This window comes from Montipora capricornis, chromosome 8, assembly GCF_036669925.1.
Source record: "Montipora capricornis isolate CH-2021 chromosome 8, ASM3666992v2, whole genome shotgun sequence".
NCBI lineage: Eukaryota > Metazoa > Cnidaria > Anthozoa > Scleractinia > Acroporidae > Montipora > Montipora capricornis.
This window is the reverse complement of record NC_090890.1, coordinates 23,857,681-23,874,928: the sequence shown is the minus strand read 5'-3', so window position 1 is coordinate 23,874,928 and position 17,248 is coordinate 23,857,681. Positions and strand designations below refer to the sequence as shown.

At 39.2% G+C, this 17,248-nt stretch overlaps 1 protein-coding gene across 2 annotated transcripts; it reads right to left on the bottom strand.

Annotated features, from left to right (window-relative positions):
* Positions 1 to 1,492: 1,492 nt before the first annotated feature.
* LOC138060191 (uncharacterized) lies at positions 1,493 to 16,243 on the bottom strand. Of its 2 annotated transcripts, XM_068905914.1 has the most exons (14): positions 16,093 to 16,243; positions 12,139 to 12,222; positions 11,360 to 11,431; positions 11,221 to 11,274; positions 9,482 to 9,547; positions 9,352 to 9,390; positions 9,205 to 9,261; positions 7,835 to 7,879; positions 7,004 to 7,090; positions 6,724 to 6,798; positions 6,483 to 6,608; positions 4,901 to 4,966; positions 4,022 to 4,054; positions 1,493 to 2,137 (listed from the first exon to the last, which is right to left on the bottom strand). In XM_068905914.1, the coding sequence occupies exons 2-14, from the start codon at positions 12,191 to 12,193 to the stop codon at positions 2,049 to 2,051; spliced, it is 864 nt and encodes a 287-aa protein (XP_068762015.1). In that variant the 5' UTR covers positions 12,194 to 12,222; positions 16,093 to 16,243; the 3' UTR covers positions 1,493 to 2,048. The 2 variants fall into 2 exon arrangements, with proteins under 2 accessions (XP_068762015.1, XP_068762016.1); XM_068905915.1 differs by lacking the exons at positions 1,493 to 2,137; positions 4,022 to 4,054 and adding an exon at positions 4,061 to 4,146.
* Between the last annotated feature and the right edge of the window lie 1,005 nt (positions 16,244 to 17,248).

Sequence of the window (17,248 nt, the reverse complement as noted above, 5' to 3'; positions counted from 1 at the left end):
TAAACTTTAACGGCGGGTTTTGTTAATTGATGTGGCAGTACTTGGCAGTACAAGAGGAGAGTGAGACGTATAGTTAATAGAGATCTCATCGCCTGTTTTGAGTAAATCACGTTCCAATGGAAACGAAGTAGTTTGTAAACGAAGTAGTTTGTAAGCAGAGAAGTTTGTGTAATAAAAAGGTCACCTCCGTGCTGATTTTCATTCAGAGGCTACTGAGGTGGGCACCCAAGTGTAAAATGCATGGTCTTAAGAACCTGTTCACGGACTCATGAAATGAGCCACCACCTTTTTACAGTGCAACGCGCCTTATATTACCGAGGCCACCCAACAACATTTGACCACTACGTGTAAATACGTCAATAGGCCACTTGCACTAAGAGGTCACGTGACCAATGCTTCCCTTAAACAGCGAGTTGTAATCTTGCTGTTGCCAAAAATTGACAGAACACATAAAAATTATCTTACACGCGAAATTTGAGAGGAAACGCATTTAAGGGAGATATTTTATGGTACTTTGATTTTTCAACAAAGTAGCATGATTTGTCTGGGCCGCCATGTTGGAGGGCATACTCTTGCCCTCCAACATGGCGGCCAAAACTACTTTTTTCTTGTATCTTGTTAAATGTTTGATAGTTGAGTTCAGATGTGCCATAAACGTTACCACATCATCTTTTCAACATTTTCCTTGAAGTTCAAGTGCAAAATTTGTGTCAGAAAGCGGTAATTCATCATTTTAAAAAATCAAGTTTGGGTCACGTGACCAGCTACGGACTTTCTCGTTTTAAGCAAATGGTGTGGGTTTGAAAAACCAAATCACTATTTTTTTGTTTAAGAGATGACCCACTAATAGTGTTTCGAAGGCAAAATCATGTAACTTTCATTTTCTTAAAAACGATGTCACATGACCTCTTAGTGCAAGTGGCCTATTCAACTTACAACTGTACGAACTTTGCAAGGAGGCGTGACTATCAATCAAATTCAGTTTGTAAAAAACTTTGTTAGGTGGCCACGGTAAGGCGCGTCGCACCGTAAACCGAAGAAAAAGAAGATAATTTGCATGCAAATAGGGTTCAATTCACAGAAAACTAGTTTGGGGTACAAACATGGTTTTTATTTGTTTGTTTGGTGCCTACACAAGGCAAACATCAAACTCATTCCTTGTTTAGTTCCTGCCAGGGGTTCATCAAGGGGACCCTCTATCTCTGTTTCCTTGAGTCAACCCTTTCTCGAGTAAACCTATTTTTGGAGCAGGTTTTCCCTTAACGCTGAGATAGCCCTGTTTTGATTGGCTTTCACAACAGTGGGCGTACTGAATCTCCTAATGGAGGCGTTCTATAAATATCTTATCTCGGGAAGGGTTGTCTCCTAAACCAAGTATGGGATATAGAGGCTCTCCGTGATAAGCTCTGTACATACATATGTCGTATCTATATGCATATGCAGCTGTACAGAGGCTAACTTTCTCTCGATTATTTCAAAGTGTCCTTAAATGTGCACCCGCAGGAGTGCAAAGAAAATAACAACTGCACATCAAATGTTTTTCTGTAAAATTTATTGACGGAACGTATTCTATATCAATTTACATTTCAGATAAATCTCTTTTTTTTCTGATCAAGGTAGAGTAGTTTTACTGCTTGTATTTTATGCTATTTTAACTGAGGACTGTGAAAACCAAGTCTCTAAAACCACACATATCCAAAAACGTCGTTAGTTTATATTCGTCAATTCCAGGAGCTCATCTAGGGGAGCATCTACCTGCATGGTTATAATAACCTAGCAGTGAACTTATTCTGGGGCTATTCAAAAACTTTTCCAGCATAAAATTAGCAATGCAATTAACAGCCATCGATATTTCCAGGTTACATTCTCTTTTCCGTTACTGAACGAAGTATTCTGTACTTCCGGTTTATTTGCGCATTTCTTTTAAAATTTTGCGTTACTTCCGGACAGATATAGTGGCAAAAGTCAACCTTCAAACTCGCTCGGACTTCGAGGCATGTAAAGGTTGAGAAAGATCAAAATAGTTTCGTTGCGCTTTAACTACTTTATTACAGAACAATGAGGAGCTTTGTCAAAAGATCCTCTATCTCGGAAGTTATTTTGTTCCTTGAACCTCGGCTTGTGCTTCGTTTGTTACCTGCCATTAATTAAAAACACGAAATTAAAGCGGTGAAGTAGGGGTGAACAAGGAGTACGATAAACTTTAGAGTCATCAAGGACCTGGATATCATATTCTCTTCGGATTTATCTTGGAGTAAACCTGTCGATGTGACCGTTAATAAAGCCAACAAATTGTTGGGCTTGATTCACAGAACAGTAGGCTTGTCAAATCGGGGTACATTTTCTACGTTACACAAATCTCTTGTACGCCCAGTTCTTGAATATGCTGCCCCGGTTAGGAGTCCATACTTATGTAAGAATATACTAGCGTTAGAAAAAGTTCAGCGAAGAGCTTCCTGGCTTGCTCTTAGGCAAAAACGTGGGGAGATGGAATACGAAGATCGTCTAAGGAAGCTGAAGTGGCCTACAATTGAAACGCGTTCATTATATGTTTCTTTAGTTGAATGTGATAAGATCGTTTTTGGTATAAACAAGTTAAACTTTGACGATCTCTTTGAGTTTACCAAGTGCAATTCAACCCGTGCAAACCACCCGTATGAGCTATACCTTAAGCCAGCTAAGTGCAATTCACATAAATACTCTTTTTCCATTCGAATTGTGTGGAACTGGAATAGCTTACCAGGGTCCATTGTTGAGGCTGGGAGCCTGAGCCGTTTTAAGAGTGCACTGAAGCGCTTTTTAAATGTTCACTAGTTAACTATAACTATCGTTTTTGTTGATCGTCAGTACGGAATTCTTTTGTAAATAATTTCATTTTCATGTTATGTATATTTTATTGTACATAGTTTATATATGTTTTATACTTCTATTCAGGGAAACTTCATTTGGTCGACCTCTAGTTTTTCCTTTTCAAGAAATCCAAAATACTTTTTGCTTGTTTTATGTTGGGGAGTATTATCATAGGGATGACCTTAGGCTTTTGCATCTTGAATAAACTATGTATGTATGTATTTATGCCATTGATGCCAAAATAGACAAGAAGAAGAAGGGTTGGAACACGTAACTCTCATGAGTTTTCTGTTCACGAAACGTCACAAGTTATACGGCAGAGTTTATGGCTTAGGAATGGTTTATAGTGCCAGTAAAATCCGGCAATCGGTATAACTTGGTTTTCACTACCAAACTGAGTTCTGGTCTTTATATACCGCATCCGGAATAATTAATGTCCATAAAACAAAAGAACAAAAGCAATATAACAACACCTAGCCAATCAGAAATTCCTTTGTCTTGCACCATTTTAGTCCGGTATCATATGAAGTCTACCGACTGGGCTAAACTGAGTAGCAGTTTGATCATTTACATCTTTTGTTGGACAAAAGACACTTAACTAACAACGAGACAACACATCTGCGTTACTGTAGTGAAGTTTCTTGTTCTTATGCCTACATCTCAAGCGAAATCCGGCCGTAAATGAATCGAGTACAGAAGGTTAGTTTCCCATCTGTGATGAAATCTCTGAACCGCTTCACGACAGTTTTGTCAGGCGATAGTTCAAAAAACATAGCTGCCTTAGCGTGAAAACAATCGCGGACCCATAAACCCTTGCAGGTTCCCCTGTTAGCAAAAGGTCCTCTTGAGGAATTTATTGTTTATCTCAACCAAAATGGGGCGATTTCGTAAAATAAGACAAGCTATTTGCACTGTGTGAAAGAAATGTTGAGCATTTTACGCTCTTAAAGAGCCTGCATGCTTATGTTTTACCTTTCGCTGATGAAAATTACATTAGTGTTGCATGACAAAACAGTTTCGCCTCTGTTGGGTTTAAAAAAAAAAAAACAGCAGTATCATTTTTTATAGATATTTTATTTACAATTTTTTCATAAGACGACAAATGCCTTATGAGCTGCATTGAGTGGTATCATCTATAGTAACCATGGAGACGGAAAGTTCTGTTCAATACCTTTAGGTAGAGCTGACTTCTTTGCATTTTTGACTGAAAAATGAAACATGAGAAAAGTACTTGATGTAAACAGAATAGAGACTGCTACCACAAAATCCTTGATTAAAGGATGTTTTGTCTCAAACCTACAAGATAATGAAACGGAGTTCATTTAATATAATTTTCAAGAGAATGCCGCTGTTTGGTATTTTGGGCACAGGATTTATGTTAAAACGAACCAAGAAGGCTTTGCGATCGAGTCATTAGAGCGGCCTTTGGCTTTAAGAACGAGAGAGGGTCTTCTGTACACTTGAAAAACCTCAACCTCTAAACTTAATGCGCGTGCCCAAAACCTAAACCTCGTTAAAGTCGACCACTGAAACTTTACAAATCATTTCCTTACAGTTTATACAATGTATATTCGTAAGGATGAAGCGATAATCGCACTCAACTGGACAATTTATGCAACTTTCTCTTGTAGACACATGAAAAGTGGCTCCAATGAGTATAATGTATATTCCCAACCTTTACGAGACTGATCACTCGAAATAAGGTTTCCGTGATTGACGAAAGGCTATTGCAAGAAGACATTTTTTGATGTGGTGCTCAAAAAAATAGAAAACATGCGTTCGACTGGAAAATTGGGATTTCGATCCTAAATCCAGATTTTCGGATTTCCCATCAGGAACTCAACGGGTTTTGCCCCGAATTCCTTTTCGGGGAAGGATTTCGATTCGCAAAATCCGTTTTTAGGTTTTGTGTTCCACTAGAAACCCGTAGATCTGGATTTTAACATCGTCGGATTCCCCAATAGAACGCGCCCCAAGTGTGTCTAAAAAACATAAGTTGTCTTCGTTGTAATAGCAACTTTTCTCACTGCTTTATGCAAAGCTTCCATACCTGGTTGAGATGATTGGTTTCTATCCGTTGTTTTCATCTGTTCTTTATCATTTGACCGTCTAAAAACTGAAAAACATTTTAAATCAGAAATCAGTTCAGTCACCAGATAACTGCAAAAAATATGATATCAACATGGCGAGAGCTTGCTCAAAGTGCTATGTGTTTATTATGCGAGATATACACCGCACATTTCACAGCAGTTCCATGGCGGTTTACAATCAGGGATGTCGCTAAGCGCCGGCTGCCGATGAAAATCGCCGCTTGAGAAAGGGGTGATCGCCAGCTGCATTTAGGCTGTCGATCGAAGTGATTGAGAAGATCGCATATTATTCTCTACAACGTTTAAAAGTCATTCGATGTGTTAACAAAAGAATTAAATATCGTTAGTATACGGAATTATCACTGGAATTGATCGATACTGGAAATGAAACAAAATCGTTGTTCTGAATAGTGTTGTGCGTGTCTCCTCTATCCCCTTATTCCGGCGGCATCTTGAAGAATACCGGGTGTTGCGAGACACTGGAAACAATCTCGTTACCAGATCACTTTGATGAACTTACAGCCTCAATAGAACCTTTAACCAGATGAATTTATTCTTAGCTACATCGGCCCTGTACAATTCCCTGAAACCACCAACAAAGAGGGTCTACCCCTACTCTTCACGAACAGTGTGTGGCGTTCTTTAACGTCCCACGGTGTTGTAAAGCTTAAAGTCCTTATCCAAGAAGACTTAGAAAGTTTAACCGTTTGCAGATTTAATTACAAGGGCAGCATTTCTACTCAGTTGTCCGGAGTCAGTTGTGAACACGGGATCTTCCAAACGAAAATCCAACGCTTAGTTGTGTCAAATGGGCCACCCGTCCTCGGTGGCAATTATTGTCAATTTAAAGCCCCAGCTACACATTGTCACATTGCAAGAAGAACACGACCTAACATTTTTATAAGAGCGGTTCTAATAATGTTCGATACGCATATAACATTGTTTGAAACACGTCACTTTAGTCTTTGCAATGCAACATTGTTGAAAGGGCGGCCACACGCTTCAACATTTGTTGTATGTTAGAGAAAATGTTTGATCGAAATCAAAACATTCTTCCAACAAAAAATGTTGGAAACACGTCATCAAGCATGCGTGCTACACGTTCTAACATTGTTGATCCAACAAATGTTTTATAACAATGTTTGAACGTGTAGCGGAGGGCTTAAGATGCACCCCTTCTACTCTATTCAGCGCCTGTGTAATGTAACAAAAATGAGAAGTGTGGGAACAAATTCTTCCTGTAGAATTCAGTATAGGCGCGCGCCTCTACTTATCGACGGACGAGAAGCGCTGGGAGGCCTTCAAGGAGACTTGACAAAAATATATTCTACCAGCCACAAACGCATACACTAATGTTTCGGTTGCTTTGCTAAAACTGCACGTGTTAAGATAAATTTACCGAAAATTGTCCCGCTTTTTGCTTATATTCCTTTCTGAAGTATATGCGAAGGCTTGGTGGTTGATGGCATGTTGAGCACAAACTGTGCCTACGGAACACTGCAAAATGGGTTTTAATTTCTCATATAGTCACACTTATCTCACCGTTAAGAATGCCCTGTGTTCTTGACGGTCTTTTGAAAAATTTTCCGTTATTCTTAAAAATTTGATATCTGTTGATCGTTCTAGGTCGAAGATGCTCTCCTCCTATCCCATGATACCTCATTTCCACTGCAGAAAGAAAGACTTTTGTGAGACTAATAAAATCCCAAAATGTTGCTATTGTGAAAAAAAAAATGTTTTCAACATCAGAATTATTTCTTTAAAAACCGTTACTATTGCTTACTTTCAGTGGGAAGAAGATTTTGTCCAGCTATTGTCTTTGTTTCTATTTCAGGTAAAATCCCTTCATTTGCTGCTTCTAAAACAAATTCGTAAAAATCCCGTCACCTTAACAAAGAACGCATATGAACTAACAAAGTGATTAGCGCCAAAAAATTACTGCGCTAACTTTTTGTGTGATGTTTCGTCAATGTAAACTTCGTGAACTTTGTAGGTTTCTTGTATTCTCCTTCTGTTATGCTTGGCTATCTAACTTTGACCTTTTCCCCGCCAGCGGAACTTACCAAGCTGCGGCTGAAGACCCCAAGTGTTTGATCTGAAAGGACCTTTTGGCATCTTAGAAAAATATCTGCTGTCTTCATTATCGTAAACTGTTGGAAACGACACAATGTCAGTTAATACGAAAAACTGAAACAAAGTTGGAAACATCACTGCAGTTAGTTGAAAAACGTAAGCACTTGCAAATGAAGCAACTCGTGGAACTTGATAAATTCTAAAAAATCCGTCATTTTATTCGCCTGGTACGGGATAAGCAAGTTGAACGCTCAAAGTGACCAGCTCCAAGCGGGCTAGACAGCTCACTTGATGGATTAAGTGCAGTTCAATCGCGCGTTCCTGGCTTCGAATTCCTTTCGAGCCTTGTTCCTTTTCAACTGCTTAAGTTGCGCATGCTCAACTAACTGGGATGATCCCTCCAACTTTCATTTCATTTTATTCCGCGGTACTAGTTCATAAATATGAAACTTCATACATTCTAAAAAGTCAAGACTGCGAAAAACTCTCTGCGTAATTTCTTCTTTAAGTGTTTATCTCCTTGTTTGTTAATTGTCAAGCGGTGGAAGTCTTCATAAGCGTAATAAAAATATATTGCCAAAAGAAATTTCCCTTGTGTTGCAAGTAAAACGCCAACTAAACACTTTATGGTCTATGCTGAAAACGTTTTTGATGATTTTATTATATATAATATGATCTTAGCTGACCTGTGGGTCTACTTATCGATACTGCAGGGCGCTGTTTGACACTGAGTGACAACGGCAAATAAGTTCGGCTTATGTGACGGAGAATATTTCTTCCTTTACAGATCGCTAACGCCAGAGTTTGAATCACTTTCTTACCTTTAGAAGAAGAAGCTACTGTACTCTTTTTGTGTGATTTTGTTACTGAGAAAAGAACAGGGTTCTGGTGGTTAGAAATTTCAGTTGTAAATTAGGAAGTTTCTATGAGTTATAAGGGAGTTCAAGCAAAGACGACGGCTACGGCAACGAAAACGTCAGTCCAAAATATAACTTAGCGCTATCGTAAGTATTTCGCGATTATTCCGTGTTGTTCACCTTGTACAATACAAGCGAACTATCCTGTAACTGAATGGGTACAAACGATTTTAAAGTCACGACAGAAAATGACTGTTTCATTGTTATATGCTCACGTTGTCGTCAAAACCTAAAATATGGTGATTTCACGTTGCTGTTTTGTGGAGTACGGCAGAGAAATGCACGGAAATTCGTGTTGCACGTGCAGCACGAGTACTTTTCCTTGTTTAACCAATATTATTAAATTCTCAACCTCGGATAATGCAATTCTCGTGCGCTGATTGGTTCACTCAACCTTAGTTTGACCTTATATGGTAAATGACTGCGCTTAGCGTTGCTAAACTAAAAACGTTTACGCCAGAAAGCAAAATTTCTTTCGGCATAAAGCAAAAGAAAAACGTTTTTGTGGAAAGTTTGGATCACGTTCGAAGCTTAGAGATACGCGAGAAGGTAAGAAATGTTTTTGTAATGAGCCTGCGTCTGTCTGACCACGAGGTATTACACAACATCGCATCTTCATCAACTTTTTTCGATTTCGCTAGGATTTTCTGGCTTTTTTCGCTCGTATTTCGTACTTCTAAACTTTTGGAGTTTAAGGAATTTAATAAAACAATTATTCCATTCGTGCTTGTTGGATATGAAAGTGGTTATAGCCAACTCGGCGCTACGCGCCTCGTAGGCTATTTACCAGGGAGTTTAAGATCTGCGACGCGACGGTAACGAAAACGTCATTTAAAATCCCAACTTCAGGTTAATTAATCTTTTTCGTCAATATGTTGGCTTATCTAACTTCTAAAAACTAGTGTAACTTTCCAGGAACTGAATTAGGAGGTGCAGTGTTGAAGCTACGTCAGAAAATTCAAATTCGCTGCCTTGTGTTCACGTTCTCTGAAAAACTTAAGAATTGGTAATTTCACGTCGTAGATTTGCAGAAAACGTGAAAGAAATGTACAAAAATGAAAAATGCACGCGGAGAGCGTGCAAAGCTATTGTTTTTGCTCATTAAATATGCATAATTTGTGACGTTTTCGCTGCCGTCGCGTCGTAGATCTTAAACTCCCTACCATTTCATATCCAACGCGCGCTCAAAGAATAAATATTCTTTCTTCGTGGCGTCCCCGTAGCCGTAGCCGTCGTCTTTGCTTAAACTCCTTATAAATACATTTGATTCGTACCTTTATTGTTCGTGTAATAAATCGGCAACTGGGCTCCGACGGGCATTGAAAAGAAAACTGATGATGGAAAGTACCAAAGTATCAAAAAGTGAAGTAGAAAAGTAAACAAAATGGACGAAATTGCAAATATTTTAACTGGATACTTACTTCTTTCAATTAGGTTCTTCTTTTTATTATTTTTCTTTTCTGAAAAGAAAAATAATTGTATAATTTGAAATGCATGCAATGCAACTTAACTTTGTACTTTATCTTTACTGAGTTTTTTTTGTTTTCTCACCTTTTTTGAGACTATGCCTAGGTCCCACATACACATGGTTTATCAATTTCGGATACACGTGAGGAACTATGAGAAAAAATTAAAATTATGTCAGCAAAGCTCTGACGAGTGTAATTAAACCTCAACTGCAAAAAGTCGCCAAAAGCAAGGGACGATGACTCTAATGCTGCGGTTTATCTTCGCGAAACACGAGTAGAAATGACCTTGAGAGATGTTATAAACTTTTCGAGGAGAAGAGGAACAAGTAATGGGATTTCCGGCAAAAGAAGAAACATTTTTCTCCAGAAAAATGTGTAAAAAAAAATCTGCAAGGCCCATGGGGAAAAAATGCCTGCCCATTGTGGATGGGTATGTCGATTGGTGTCCCTCCACTCTTTTGTTTGTTTGGTTTTTGTTGTTGTTGTTGTTGTTGTTGTTTAAATATATCAGAATTTACCTCAAAACCAGAACGTCCTTGTCGTGAGGGTTTTTGTCGATGTATACAGATGTTTCGTGAAAGGTTATCCAAAAGAAGCATAAAAGCGTACGCGACAATGCCGAAAACCATTATGGTAAACTGTCAGTTTGAGTGAACGAAAACATGACGGCAACGCTATCGAAACGTCACCTAGAATTTCATGCTCATGTTTTGTTACTGACATTGAGATATGAGAGAGTTTCAAAATTCAGTCAAATGTTCCAGGCCATGAATTAGTAACAAAGGGTTAGAATTGAGAGAGAAAGCAAAATTCTGACGACTTTAACCATACTTATTTATTATCATGTTTCGCAGAGAAAGTTTAAGAAATGTATCAAAAATCGTGGCGCACGTGCAGAGCCAACGTCTTGGCTAATGAACCCTTTTGTCTTTGGACGTGTTTTGGTAGCGTGATGGCGGGAGAGAGCTTCAACATAAGTCTGTGCGTACTGTCACTTCATTAACGCTATATCCTAAGAACTCTTTCATGCAAATAGCTCGCCATCGTAAGTCTTCACTGTACGGTCGTGGCATCTTCGATTCTGGGCGTTCGCTACATATTGAATACTGTCCCATGCTACCTTTCGGCATTGTCGCGAACGCTCTTTGGCTTCTTTTGGACAACCTTTCTCGAAACAGCTGTACATGTACAGTGATTAAGAAAGTGCCAGCGCAATATTCATTTTAAACTAAGGAGACGATGCGAAACAAATATCACTTCTTAGACTTCTTAATGCTTTTCGTGTCGTTGAGTATGTACCTCGTACACAATTATTCGGCCTGATAGACAGGTTTTATGTGGCACCAGTGAGCGGTGAGAGTGGCGTTGAATTAAATAATTTAAAATGACATTGTGCAGTGATTTACTTCAATACCACGCCAAGAAAAAGAGGAACCTTTGCATTGAAGTAATGACTGGCAACGTAATAGACCATTTTACAGTTGTAGCTAAGTTACCAGGCCTAGCAATGGAAGCGAGGCTGCCGGTGACCCTGTTTTGATACAAACCTTCATGCTTTTGTAATGTTAATATGGACTAATTAGCGTTACAATAACACAATTTACATGATAAAAGCAGTGAGGTCTGTATCAATGCAAGGTCACCGGCAGCCTCGCAGCCATTCATAGGCTTGGTCGCTGAGTAAACAACTGTAAAATGGCCTATTTCCCTGATGTTCTAAAAATTAAAGTATTTTTCGTTGAAGACAACGTTTGGAGGGAACCTTATTTTTAAGTGTTATTACTTAAGTTTAATGTATTTTTTCATATTTCATTTACTTACTCTGTCCTCTTTTCCTGTAAGCCTCGACATCTCTTGGTTGAGGAGTTGGAACGACTACAGGAGATAAAAACATCGAGTTCTAAAATGCAAATTGAAGCAAAACAGACATCCATAACAACATTTTTTCATGTAACTCTACCTGATCTATCTCTCCAAAATGGCGTGTCTTTCCATGAGACTTTTCCATGTGCATCTTTGGCGAACACTTGAACTAAAAGGAAAATGGTAAAGTCTTTTCTTATGTAAATTCCAACTAATTAGCATGAGATGCAACATCATTTACGTAAGAAAAGCTTGGAGGTATGTATAACAAGGTCAACCCCAGCGTCACTTTCAAGCACATCACTGTAAGAAAGTCTTTCTCTTTATTCCACGTTGTTGTTTTGTAGCCTTTGGTTGCGGAATTTACTCAACTTTGTTCATGCCGCACGTGTACTTCGTCCCATTTTTGCAATTCATTAATTCAATGATATTCCCGCTTTCTGTCGTTGTCGTTGCTATGACCTTTTTCGTTTTCTTAGGTTGTTTACCATTTACCACAAAAATCCGGAAATTTCGGTTGGAATGTTAATGGTAAGTCTATTTTGGTCTTCCCAAACGGAAATTTTCCGGAGAAAACGGGATTTCTTGAAAGGTAGTCCAAAATTCCCAAACGGAATTTCCAAAAGGAAAACGTGTTTATTATTTGCATTCCCCTATGATTTTGCCTCCCTCCAGACTCTCTCGGTAATCTTGAACGGATTTTGTAAATGGTACACGCCGATCCCAACTAAATTTCCCATTCGGGAGTTTTTGATTACCATTTGAACAAACCTAGGACCAACGAGTTTCTGCTTGGAAATGGTAAACAACCTTAAACTCCTTAGTCCGGTCCATTGCCTTTACTTCTCAACTAAATTAGTAATTTCACATACTTACCGGCATAACAAAAACTGCAGCTCCAAACTACAATGAGCACTGTCAATTTGGACATGGTGGTTTTGTTTTCAAAGATTAATAGAACTGTCGTAAGAGAAAACACGAAAGAAACTTGCATCATGATTCTTTTATGATAGAAAGAATACCGGTATACGAAATACTTTTGTCAAACTCATTAATAATGCATGAGGCAATTAACCAATTATGTCGCCTCATTTGGGTCACATGGATGGCCCTTGGTACCCGGTAAAGAAAAGATTCAAACACGTGTTTTAGAAATCAATTTCCAAACGAATGCAGTACTTGAAGAAATAAATGTTTATTAACATCCAGGATTTCAGTAATTATTCTTTGCAGTTAACATTAACGTTTACATTGCAATTCTAGAACATTCCAGAATTTAACTTTTCGGCGGTCGAAACCGGGAAGCCCTTTCTGTAGCTACTTCTTCCATTTCTCAAAATTGCAAATGAGGACGCCAATGCAAAGTTTGACTGCTTTTAATGCACCTGTCACTGTAAACCCCCACCCCGGGGAAACATGGGGCATTAGCCACAAAGCAAAACCAAACAAGGATAATGTCCTACATACAGTGGACATATTTTTGGGTTTAATCCTTACCAAAATGAGGATAATCGCCCATATAAAGGGGATAAAAAAATTCCTTGTCTAAACCCGCAGTATTACTTTCAGAAGTGTGACTGATATTTTTTATTTTTGAATACTTCGACGTTTCTTGTCAACACATTTTCACATGGAACAAGTGCCAAATTTCCTAGCTTCATTCAGGACACACCACCATAAGGAGACAAAGCGGTCCAGTATGTCTTCAACTATTCCGACAGAAAATGCACACTACAAATGACTTTCATCACTTTCATTGAAGAGATGAAGTTAGGAAAACGAACTTTCCTTGTATTAATGGACGTCTTAAGTCTATGTACAAGTATACCACAGGAAGAGGGAATCACTACAGTATGCAAAGCATACGAAAACTTTCACAATAATAACCCTCCAATCCCCACAAACTATATCAAAGAAATGCTAAGACTCATACTCGAAGAGACTTTTTTCCAGTTCAACGGAAAGAACCATCTAAAAATTCACGGTACCGCTATGGGTTATAAAATGGCCGTTGCCTTTGCAAATATCTTTATGGCCGATCTTGAGACACAGATTTGGAGCAAAAGCATCATGAAGCCAATAATTTGGAAACGATGAATTGACGACATTTTTTCGTTGTGGGATGTCAGCAAACCGTATATAGACAAGTTCATCACACAACCAAACTCACACCACCCTACCATCAAATTTACGGCTGAGATCTCAAACACTGAAGCCACCTTTCTAGACACTGTTGAATACAAAAGCAAACGCTTTCAAAATCAATCCATTATGGATATAAAAACACACTTCAAGCCGACTGAAACCTTTCAGTACACTCATTTTTCCTCCAGCCACCCACCAGGTGTCAAAAAAGGATTCATGAAGGGCAAAGCCCTTAAGAGTTCTACGCACTAATTCTTCAAGAACAACTTTTAAAGAGAACATTTACAAATTCAAATCATGTCTCCGTGCTAGAGGCTATCCAAAACGTCTGATTGAGGCACTCCTATCAGACATCAAATTCGCAGAAAGGAAATCAGCGCTAAAGCAAAGGAATGAAATCCCTAAAGATATCTTGCTCTTTGTGACTCAGTATCACCCGTCACAAAACCAGCCTTCTCTACGGCAAATTTTCAAAGAGCCACTACTCACTTCAACATCCCCACCCCCCCCCCCCCCCCCCCCTCCGGGCAAAGCCCGGTCATTTGACTATCTTCTGTTCTTCTGTGTCCGGGGAGTAGGGAATTTGACCTTTGCCTGCGTGGGGTGGGGAAAATTGAACCGGAAGTCTTAGGATTTTTTTTTCGGGCGCCAATGTCGCTAAAAGCGATAAAACACCTGTTTGGACGAGATGGAAGAGTTTAAAGGAAGAGAAATAGCATTTGTGAGCGATTGGCATACAAAAAAGATGTTCAAAAGTTCTCTGCAAAGGAATTTTGGCGGCGTAATTCGTCTTTGTCATACTATAGAGTGAATACAATGTGATACGTTTTCACCTCCATTTCATTGTTAAAGCTCTGAATGCTGTAAGTTTCTGTTAGAGGTAATCAACCGACACTGGACAATTTAAAATACATGCAGTCGTAAACACTTTAGGCTCTGTTGGTGATAAGTATACAAGTCCCTCGTTAAACAACCTTTGCCATGTTTCGGGGTTAGAGCAGCTTATACTTGCTTATTGACATTGTACGACTTGATAAATTCAATTTTCAAGTCACTTTTAATAGTTTCAATATTAAAATTGTTTTTTTGTAGTAGCTCAAGTCTGGTAAAAAAAGGAATTATCATATAAAAGGTCACGAAACATGTGTTGGCATGTTTATACACAAGCTTTATTTAGACCACAGGAGCCGTTGTTCTTTAGTAGGGTATGACAGACAAATTCGACGATAGGGTAGGGCATTTGAACACCATTTTGTCCCGAGGGGGCGGGCATTTGAGCGATCCAATCTTCAAAAGTCAAATGCCCGGGCGGATGTTGAAGTTTCGAGTTGATCGGCGCATAAGAGCAAAGCTTTAAAGAGGTCAAAGACCGAAAATACGATACAACAACAGCGGTTTTGTGGCCCGCTACAGTTGCTTATTTTGGAGCTGAATTCATCATTACTGTGGCGACTGTCCACTCTAAATTAACACCTTTCGATTTATAGGCTTTTTGTGTGAAATGGATGTCCAGTCGTAAGCTGCTTTGTTTGACTGTGAAATTGCGGTCGAGTAAGCAAATCTGTCAACAGGGAATTGCAAACGTTTTCAGGCCTTCTTCGTTTTTTTAGCGAGTTTTACAAAACACCTGAGGCAGCGAGGCATACATTAAGAAGGAAAACATTACCTGAAAGCTAGCCGTTGTAAATAAGTGTTTTGTCTCTCGCTCTATTTCTCTCAGCTTGACGGTGTTCTTCATTGAAATTTTCTCTTCTTGTCCTTCCTCGGCTTTTCTCGAGGCTTTCTTCGCTTAAATTTCTCAAATTCCGTTGCCTCTTCTCTTGCGCTCTTTCCTGCTCTTTATCCCGTTGCTCGTCAGTAATATGATTTCCCGCCAGAAAAACAGGTTGCCAAATGCAACGCTGCCAAGCGATTTCGCGCCAAGAAAAATTGCCCGAACACTCCCTTCCCTAGAGTCTGTCCTCCCTCCCCACCTCCATCCCGATACTCTGTACAGGCGGGCGAGCGGGCGTACGTCTCGCATGGATAGATTTCCCAAAAAATCTTACCCATAGAGCTTCGCTGGCGCGCTTCACGCGCCTGAGCTCCGCTATGATTTCTTGTACAGATAAAATGTTTAGTGCATGGCAAACCTGTTAGCACATTCTGTTGGAAACATCAGTGGTGGATAAAGTAAGAAAAGTAGCTTATCAGTCTACAGACGTTACAACAATGCGATTCAGTGCTAAATGAACAAGTTGATAATATTGCAAGAAAGGCTGGGTCTAATTCAAGACCGTCTAGTCTCGAATACGATTAGTATCGACTGATCAATAGCCAGTCAAATAAGAGGTGCTCAACTTAAAAAAGGTTGTTTTTTAATTCTTGTATCTCGAATTCGCCAAGCGTGACATCTTCTCTTATCTCGGACGTTGTGATCATCCACGCATAACCAATAAGAAAATATCAAGATGACACGATACTTTGCAATTAAAGACGATTTAACCTACGAAAGCTATACCCTGCTAACAATTAAACCAATATGTTAAGTACGCTATAAATGGAAACCCCTCACTGATTCAAACAATATGGAAATAAAATGTCTTCTCGCTCGAAAATTTTCCCTCGAGAGCAGGTAACCATCGAGATTCAAACACGGGAAAAGTTCTCCTATTTGACCATAAAATGCAAGGAAGCAATTCTTACCTGAATATCAAAGTTCTCTTTCAAATTTCCATTGGTACTTGTAGCCTTCGTGCTATGCCATGTTAAAATTATTTTGTGTTCTGTTAGCTCGTTGTTTTCATTTCTTCTTGAAAACACGTTCACGAGTTGTGATTTCTGATGTCATGTTTTCTCGACGCTGCAGCGACCCCACCTGCTAAGCCAGTCAGGTACTTTGGGTTCGAACTCCGAGGCCATCAATGCAAGCACCTGGAGGTGGTCCAGAGGCAGAAGGCCCAAAAACTCTTCAGGTCCTTAAAACCCTTTTTTGAAATTAACTTTTCTGAAAGGCTGGCGTTTTGACAAAACGATTGCCGAGATTTAATGCCTTAAGGCTCTTGAGGATACAAATGTGGCACCTGGAAGCCTTTGAACAGTATCGGGGGTTTGGGGCTGTTTCCATGATGGATGCAACATTAAGAAGATACAAGACTCTTTTAAAGCGTTTACTCGGAATATCATGTTACGGACATGTTACCATGTTAAGGAATACCAAGTTCACCTATTTGACCACAGAACACAAGGAAGAAATTCTTACGCTCTCTTTCAAATTTCCATTGGTACTTGTAGCCTTCGTGCTATGCCATGTCAAAATTGTTTTGTGTTCTGTCCGCTCGTTGTTTCCATTTCTTCTTGAAAACACGTTCACGAGTTGTGATTTCTGATGTCATGTTTTCTCGACGCTGCAAAGGGTGATACGTTTTGGAAGAGTTAGAAACAAACTGCAAGGATTGAATAGCCTAAAGCGATGTTCAAATTTGCTACGTACGCAACAAAAGAAGTAAATGTTTCTGCAGCCAATTGACATCTAGAGGGCTTATGACAACGGATAAAGTACTGGTGAAGATCGCGTAGTGTTTACAAATAAAATCGATAGGTCGCCAAGCAAAAGTAGTATAGTTTGATTTGGTACGCAATGCAGGGGTAACATACAAATTGAAACCAGTTGGCCAAGACAGAGTGAAACACTACCGTAGCGAGAGAGAAACCTTGTGAAAAAAATTTAGCCCTCCTCTTAAAAGCTACACAGGCAACCAGCTGCAAAGTTTCGAAATTTACAGTGATGAAATGGTATATGAAATGAATCATATATGAACTGCGGATATGAAATCAAGTGAAGCTATGATCTTCGCAGTTA